Genomic DNA, 9006 nt, shown 5'->3' on the forward strand with positions numbered 1-9006 from the left:
GATGCACTAAAGTGCCAAACGGTTTATCCTAATTTAAACAAATCATTATGGTTTAAAGTTGGCTAATACGCAATGGTTTGTGAAACTATCTACAACTTTGTTCTCCCTAGGATACGAGCAATCACGCCATGATAATTTAAGTACATCTAGTTTCATTGTTCTCTTAATCTATGTACATGAATTTATATTAGTTAGAAATGATATTTCTAAAATAGATTTTGCCTAGTAGCATTTAGATAGAAAGTTTAAGAGTGAGGATCTTGGTTCTCTTAAGTATTTCCTTAGCTTAGAAATATTTGGTTCCAAGCAAGTGATTAGTCTTTACCAATGAAACTGCGCTCTTGATTTGTTATCAGACATATGATTCCTTACTTCTAAACCTTTCCCAACTCCAACGGCAAAGACTACACATTTGCATGAAAATGATTGTACCTAAAGGGCTGACAAATGGTTTGGATAGGTACGGGTAGTACACTAACCAGACTTCCTAGGTACTGCCATTTTGGGACCTGGAATTGGGTAGCTACTTGTTTACTGTGATACTCAAGGTCCTTGATTACCAAGCAGATCCACAAGTATCTAGAAGTTTAGAAAATATTTATAAATTGAAAACAATTTATACATTTGTTATAGGATACATAAAAACAATTATCTTGTGATACATTGTGGAAGTAAGTGAATGATAAGTTAAAGATTGGAATTTTTTACCTCTACGATAAAGAATATTGTAAAAGTAAAATAATATATATAATAAATAAATTATATCTATCAAGGAAGAAAAAAATAAAAATATCATAAAATCATATCTATAAATTGGTTTGACAGTTGAAGATGGAAGATTTGATGAACAAAAATTTTAAAAATGAAAAATAGTTATGAAAAGGATGAAGTAAAAATGAAAAGGACATAAACTTATACATGTGAGTTGGTTTGACATTTGAAGATGATAGATTTGTTGAACAAAAATTGAAAAGATAATAAGAAATAGTTATGAGAAAGATGAAGTAAAAAAAATGAAAAAGATCATAAAATCATACATGTGAGTTGGTTTGGTAATTGAAGATGATAGATTTGTTAAATAAAATTTGCAAAAAAAGAGAAACAATGCGTAATTTGAGTAGAAAGAATATGAAGAAGTAGAGAAGAAGACATAAATGGAATATGTTTGAGGAAAAATAGTAAAGTGGGATAATAGTCTCATATGATATTTTCATAATTTTAATCTTATTTGACAAAAATAACCTCTTCTTTGGATACTTATCACAAATGAAAAATGTCTAGTTTACTAATCCCAACAACTCATTCAATTTCACAAAAATAACGTATTCTTTGGACACTTATCACAAATACAGACCGTCTAGTTTAATAATTTCAACAATCATTTCAATTTATATATAGATATACAGTAGATTATTGATGGTGATATTGTTATAACACTACTCCATACTATGTGCTAATTTGATATAGATGAAAGTTAGTAGTTTTGTTTATTTTTAAAAAATAAGGTTAAAGTTGTCATATAAGGATGTTTGACAACTTATCTAGATTATAATCTCTACTTGTTTTTATGGAAAAAAGCCAAAATTGGAAATTCCATTATGAGTTGTTCATTTCAAGTTGATTTATTTTTTCTATTCAAATATCAATTCCCATTTTATAGATTGAATTTGGTTTGATTTTGATGGAATTGGTGAAAAAGCAATGTTATCATATTACAATATTACCCATTTTTATCCAAGTTATCCACACATTTTAAGAACTAAATAAATGATATAAAATAAAAATGTGTAGTAATAGTATAAAAGATTTTTAAATATGAGAAAAATGTATGTAGTTATAGTGCAACAATTTTATATACTGTCAACATATTATCTACCACATTATAGGTTTATATATATATATTGAGATTGTTTGAAATATATTATTAAATGAAGTCTCATATTAGAGTAGAATATAGTATTAATGTTATATATTGGACTTTAAGTCCTTTGTTGTTATATGCAGGTGAGCTCATACATGTGTTAGGGTTTGTAATCTTATTATCTAATAATATATTGGTAGTCGCTTAGCGCTCACGGGGACGTAGGTACACTTGACCGAACCCCGTTATCAAATTCACTTGTTTCTTCTCTTCTATTTATTCTATGCGTTTTATTTGATTGTTTGTGACCAACGCTGCACAATGATAGCTTCCGCTGTATCAACAATTGGTATTAGAGCCAATTGATAGATGACTCTTGACCAAGGTACCAGTTTATGACTAAAGAGGGTGAAAGCATAATGGCTAGACGTGAAACTGTTGTGGGGACGATATATGCTGATCTAGAATCCCAGAAATTCATGTACTAGAATATGATCAAGATGAAGATAGAGACTCATGTGTTGATTTTGACCTGAGACAGATGTTGTCAATATCTATTTATTTTATGCGTTTTATTTGATTGTTTGTGGTCAAACACTGTGCAATGATCGTTTCTGTTGCACCAACAATATATATATATATATATATATATATATATAAGCATATATGTTATGTTTAACGGACATGTAGTTTAATTACTGAACCACCAATTAAATCACTGTATTACTATACCAGTACTCTGACCGATTTGATGCCATACCGATTTTTATGATTTTAAAACTAAACAAAACAAAAATAGGTATAATAAATGAGAAGATGAAGATCATCTGTGATTCTAATATTTTAGAAAATAAAGACATGAAGTCTAAATGAGCTAATAGGATATACAATGGGCAAGCCGCAAGCATATATGATAGAGTGTTTGTCTGTTGGATGAGAAAACGCGTAATAGTGGATGGATACCACAAAAGTATTGATATTGAAGGAAGGTTCTGTACGTGTTTGAGTTTGAAGCTTGAAGTTGTTGATTATAAAATGATATTTGTTAGCTGTCTTCATGATATAGATATACATACTGCCAAGTTAACAACTTTGACTGACCCACCACTTATTAGTATTTATTTATACTACCAAGCAACCCTTCATATTTTTGCTTTCCCATTCTATCTAATCTATAATCCATGAATTTGTCAAATAAGACGTTATTTGCTAGCTGTTGTTGGATTATTATTTACTTCATTCTTCTTCTGATATCTTATTATTCATTCGGTGCATATCTTCTTGTTTTTGTTCTTCTTCTACTAATACTACTACTTTAAACGTACTATCAATGATACTTCTTCTTTGAATGGGTAGTTGCAAGTTCCTTATTGGGGTTTTATCTCTTTTGTGGTTGACATGGGTTTCATCAGGAGGAGGAGGAGGAGATGATGAAAACAACATAATTCTCATTGACTGTGGATCCACCAATGATACTTTGGTGGCAGGGCGTCGATTATTTCTTGCTGATCATAATACAACTACTAATTCTTCATACTTCCTTTCCACCTCTTCTCACTTTATTTTGGCTAAGGCAAACTTCACCACTATCCCATCTTCATCATCTTTTGATTCACAATTGTACCTCACTGCTCGAATCCTAACCACTGTTTCTCAATACACATTTCCAATCAAAACACATGGAAGACACTGGATTCGCTTGTATTTCTTCCCTTTCACTTTTCAGACTTACAATTTAAGCACTGCAAAATTCTCTGTTTCTGCTCAAACCACTACACTGCTCAAAAACTTCCAAATACAAAGTGGCTCTTCACTCAGAGAATACTCTTTGAATATAACCAGTGACCAATTTGTGCTCACTTTTACCCCATCTTTTAATTCATTTGCATTCATAAATGCAATAGAAGTTTTATCCATCCCTGACAAGGTTATTGCTAAGAATGTTAGCATTGTGAGGCCACAAGAGAATGATGGTAATGACAAGAATCTCTGGACAAAGGCATTGGAAACTGTTGCTAGGGTGAATATGGGTAATCAAAGTGTGTCTCCACTTAATGACACTTTGTGGCGTCTATGGCTCTCAGATGATAGATATGTTATGCACAATAATCTTGTAGATTTTGTATCCAATGTTGCACCAGTCAATTTCACAGAAACAAACATGACTGAAGATATTGCCCCATCAAAGGTATATGGTACTGCAACTAGATTGAGTACAGGTTCAGATCCTAGAACAAATGCAAATGTGACATGGCATTTTGATGTTGATCCCGGCTTTGATTATCTGGTTCGCTTTCACTTCTGTGACATTGTCAATCTACCCGCAAACAGTCTCTTCAATGTTTATGTTAACTCTTGGCTTGTTTCTACAGTCGATCTTGACAAAGAAACCTCAAATAAAATTGGTGCACCATATTACATGGATGCCATCACAAGGGCTAGTAGTGGCAGCCGTAGTTTCAATATCACTGTTGGTACTTATAGTATAAGTGAAGCATCTTCCCCAGAGGCCATTCTCAATGGGCTAGAGATAATGAAACTGAGTAACTCTAAAGATAGCCTGGTATTTGATTCAGACTCAGGCAAGAGTACCAAGACAAAGGTTGGAATTATAGTGGGTATAGTGACTGGTTCTGTGGTTGGTTTTATCGCTATTACGGTTATGGCTTTACTTCTGCTTTGCAGAAGAAGAAACAGTATTGATGTTGGTATGAGCAAAGAGGCTGGTAACACTTACGATGGAACTGCAATATTTTCAAGCTCAAAAATTGGGTATTGGTTTCCCCTTGCAGTAATTCAAGAGGCCACTAATAATTTCAGCGAAGATTTAGTCATCGGTAGTGGTGGTTTTGGGAAGGTTTACAAGGGAGTTTTGAAAGATGAAACAAAGGTAGCTGTGAAAAGAGGGACATCCCAATCTCAACAAGGTCTTGCTGAGTTTAGGACTGAAATTGAGATGTTATCACAGTTTCGTCATCGCCATTTAGTATCATTGATCGGATACTGTAATGAACAGAATGAGAGGATCATTATTTATGAGTACATGGAAAAAGGGAGCCTGAAGAACCATCTCTTCTCTGGATCACCTTGCTTAAGTTGGAAGCAGAGGCTTGAGATATGCATAGGAGCAGCCAGAGGACTACATTATCTTCACACTGGCTCTGACAAGTCAATTATTCACCGTGATGTCAAGTCTGCTAATATCCTTCTAGATGATAACTTGGTGGCCAAGGTTGCTGACTTTGGTCTTTCAAAGACCGGTCCAGAGATTGATAAGACGCATGTTAGTACAGCAGTGAAAGGAAGCTTTGGCTATCTTGATCCAGAATACTTAATAATGCAGCAACTCACAGAAAAATCAGATGTCTACTCTTTTGGGGTGGTCATGTTTGAAGTCCTTTGTGGAAGGCCAGTAATTGATCCATCATTGCCTCGGGAGAAGGTGAATCTGCTGGAATGGGTAATGAAATGGCAGCAGGAGAGAAACACATTGATAGAGGAAATAATAGATCCTTGCCTACTAGCAGTTTCAGGTAATCAGACGAAGTTAGAGTCAGTCCAGAAACTCGTAGAGATTGCCAAAAAATGCTTGTCAGAAAATGGCATCAATCGGCCTAGCATGGGAGATGTGTTGTGGCACTTGGAGTATGCTCTGCAACTTGAAGCTGTTGGTGAGAGATCCAATCATGTTGGTGATGAGTCCCCCTCACAAATGTATCAACGCTCGGATACTAGATTATCTTCCATGGAGTGCAGTATGGGAAGCATAGCTGACTTGTCTGGTGTATCAATGAGCAAGGTGTTTGCCCAAATGGTGAAAGAGGAAATGCAGTAGATAAACAACCACAGCCATTTGTTTTCGCTTTCTACCACATCATCTGTGGCTGTGATAGTAGGTTTGGTTAAAGTTGATTCTTTCTTAGATTCCTTCATATGTACAAAGTGTTGAAATTTTGGTAAGAAAGTATGTTACAACTTCAACATTCCCCATCTCAAGTTAACCTTAAATAGGACATATAAACAATACAGATTGGGTTATAAGGTTATTTGATAACAGAAAACTGGATCCAACGGGTCACGAGCTCGATTATGATCCATTCTAACTAATCCATACTCGTTTGAATTAGAAAAAATAGCAATGAAATATTTTCCTACAAAATCAACTTACAAATCCTCCTACGCAGTATGATAGTGACATATGTAAGCCAATCATTAATAAGAAAAGAAAAACCTAGTGGTCCATGTTATTTATAGGACAATTTGTTGATTAACTTTATATAATGATATATCATTTTTCTTAGACAAATGGGATCTACAACATGACCTCATGATAAACATTTTCCCAGACTCCAGGACAACCCAATAAACCTAGTAAGGTAGTCTGAAAACATTTATTGGTTATCTGGTCATGTTGTTTCTTCATAGAACCATGGCTAAACTTTCCAGAAAATTCTACAAAGTGCAACATTTAGGTGATGACTTGATACAATGATTGTCAAGTTAAAAATTCAGTAGTATTTTGAATACTTTGTTTATTGTTTTAAATTGAGGTTGTGATTGTAGTTACTAGTGATTAAAGAATGATTTTAAAGTTGACGCGGTCTAATGCAATTCAAATGTGGTCTAATGTGGTTTTGTTGCTCTCGATTCGATCATATTATTTTGGTTCAGTGTCACAGTGCAATTATGGGTAATGTTGTTGTGGAGATCACCACAACAACAATATTGCAACCACATGTGATCCGCAATTTGATACAATGGCTATTACCGAGGCAGGCAAGTAAATAAAAATTATGGCATTTGAAAAGAATTGTTACTCCCACACAGCTTTTCTCACTCACATCCAGGCAATTATAACTTATCTGACAAAGATATGGGCATCAGAGGATTTTGGAGTTCAAGTCTAAATAGCAATTGAAGTGCATGAATTTCAAGTCATATTCAATCAACTCTTTTTTCCTAGCAACATAGATAAATGAAAATGGAAAACCATGCATCAAAATAGAAAAGAAAAAAGACGTTAGGACCCCAAAAATATGGAACATAACTGGTGTATTAGGTATTGTTTATGAGCAGAACAAAAATATTTGAAGAGTCACTACAACCATACAGTAATTCATGTTGTGAAAATTCTCAGATGGCAAACTTTCTAAGATGCCAAAGCATAATTAGGATTTAGGACCCCAAAAAAATAAAACTCCTACCATGACTAGTAACCTGATTTCTTCTCTTTCTATTTATTTATTAATTTGCCTCTTTCCTTCTACCTAAGGTAACTAAAGAATAAAAATGTGCACATAATTTTGAAGAATAGAAGGGATGGTGCTGTGCAGTGTGCAGAGTTACACATTGTATAGATGTCCAGAGAATGCAGGTCCCTTACAAAGAAGGCATGAGTAACCAAAGAGAACATCTGAGAAATGATGATGAGACTGACTCCAAAGACTGAAGAAGTTGCTACCTAAGCAACACTTTCTGTATTTTGCTCATATATACTACAAATGACCATATTGCAAGCCCTGCTGACATATAAAGCAAGAGAACACCAGAGGCTACCAAAAGGGCAGGTCCTCCATGACTGAAAATAAAAAATGGTAAAGAGAAAAATGAATAATCCAATCAGATTATATACAATAGAGACTGAGAGATGAACACAGTTTTATTTTCACGAGAAATAATAATAGAGGTTCGGGTTCCTGAAAATGAAAAGAAAACAAATACCTACAGTGGCGGGTAGCAAGGAGGATAGTTAAGGATGTCATCTGTGTGGCTGTTTTCCATTTCCCCAAGTTATTTACAGCAACAGCCTATTCATTTTAGTGATCAATACATAGTGGAGTTTGTGCAATTGATTGATGTTAACAAGAGGATTGAAAACAAACCTGTTGAAGCTTACTACCCTGGGAAGCAGCCCACTCCCTGAGTGCAGACATGGTTATCTAAGAAATCGGAAGATATCCGGTGTTAATACGAATAATGAGAAAAGAAATGGAAGTTAAGTTATGATTGATATAAGGTGGTGATACCTCTCTACCAATGATGGTGATGGAAGGTATAATCAAGAGCCAAGGTGTTTGGGAAAAGAGAGGAAGATCCAAAGGTTGAGTACATAATAAGATCAAAGTAGTAGCAACCATAAGCTTATCAGCAACTGGATCCAAGAAAGCACCAAAAGTAGAATTAAGATTCATCTTGCGAGCAATAAACCCATCAAGCCAATCAGTGATAGCTGCGGCTGTGAATATACTTGTGCAACCACCAGTTCCTCGCCAACCATCCATATAGAAGGCTTTATCATACAAATAATTCTCAATTTATAGATTCAATACAAGGCAATCAATGAATAATAATAATAATAATAAATTAAAAAAGAAATAACATACTAGCAACAAGAAGAGGAATAGCGGCGATACGGGCAAGTGTTAAAATGGTTGGCAAAGTAAGGACTTTGGAATTATTTTTGGAATTGGAATTGGAATTGGAATTGAAACTGGATTTGGATTTGGATTTGGAATTGGATTTGATCCCCATATTGAATAATGGAAGAAAACCCTGTGATGCCCTCTAACCTAGAAGGGAGAATGTTATGTTAAGATATGATATGGTGATTGATGCTCTTGTGTCCTCAAATTAAATTACACCCAACACATTGCAGGTAGGATCCAATGTTATTATTGTTGTTGATGCCATCAGTTGCTGCCAGTTACTTTTAAGGGTTTGCTTTCCTAACATCAATTACATTCCCCCATACTACACAAATACCAGATCATGCATATCACTTTATATTTTCCCTAACTATCTTTTACCTCTATAAATATTCCTCATTACCAAATTATTCCTTATATAATCTAATATATTTTCAATTTTAATTCTTAACTTTTTATTATTATTTTAGATTTGGTCTTCCATCCACCCATCCATCAAGTAATGAAAGTCATATTGGCATTGTCATAAGGCTTAAACTAATAAAAAAACATTCATTTAGAGAAAATTGAATATTTTGATGTCTTCTAAGGGTTAAATTAAGAATGTTGATCCTCCATATGTGAAGATAAAAGCTGCTCCATGATGAAAATTTTGATACTTCAAACTCAAATGAAGCTTAATCAAAAGAGAAAAAGGATCCTTTATTTGGCAAGGTTAAA

The 9006-nt window shown here is 34.1% G+C and overlaps 2 protein-coding genes across 4 annotated transcripts; one reads left to right on the forward strand and one right to left on the reverse strand.

The window, feature by feature from the left end:
• Positions 3193 to 5901, forward strand: LOC109328391 (probable receptor-like protein kinase At2g39360). Its single transcript, XM_019561836.1, has one exon. It carries the CDS (start codon positions 3210 to 3212, stop codon positions 5694 to 5696), a length of 2487 nt encoding a protein of 828 aa, XP_019417381.1. The 5' UTR covers positions 3193 to 3209; the 3' UTR covers positions 5697 to 5901.
• On the reverse strand, positions 6892 to 8620 carry LOC109327411 (CDP-diacylglycerol--glycerol-3-phosphate 3-phosphatidyltransferase 1, chloroplastic-like). Of its 3 annotated transcripts, XM_019560546.1 has the most exons (6): positions 8358 to 8618; positions 8245 to 8315; positions 7888 to 8150; positions 7744 to 7800; positions 7583 to 7668; positions 6892 to 7439 (listed from the first exon to the last, which is right to left on the reverse strand). In XM_019560546.1, the coding sequence occupies exons 1-6, from the start codon at positions 8390 to 8392 to the stop codon at positions 7319 to 7321; spliced, it is 633 nt and encodes a 210-aa protein (XP_019416091.1). In that variant the 5' UTR covers positions 8393 to 8618; the 3' UTR covers positions 6892 to 7318. The 3 variants fall into 3 exon arrangements, with proteins under 3 accessions (XP_019416091.1, XP_019416092.1, XP_019416090.1); XM_019560547.1 differs by having other exon boundaries at positions 7587 to 7668; positions 8245 to 8620; XM_019560545.1 differs by having other exon boundaries at positions 8245 to 8618.

This window comes from Lupinus angustifolius, chromosome LG15 (assembly GCF_001865875.1).
Source record: "Lupinus angustifolius cultivar Tanjil chromosome LG15, LupAngTanjil_v1.0, whole genome shotgun sequence".
NCBI classification, from domain to species: Eukaryota; Viridiplantae; Streptophyta; class Magnoliopsida; order Fabales; family Fabaceae; genus Lupinus; species Lupinus angustifolius.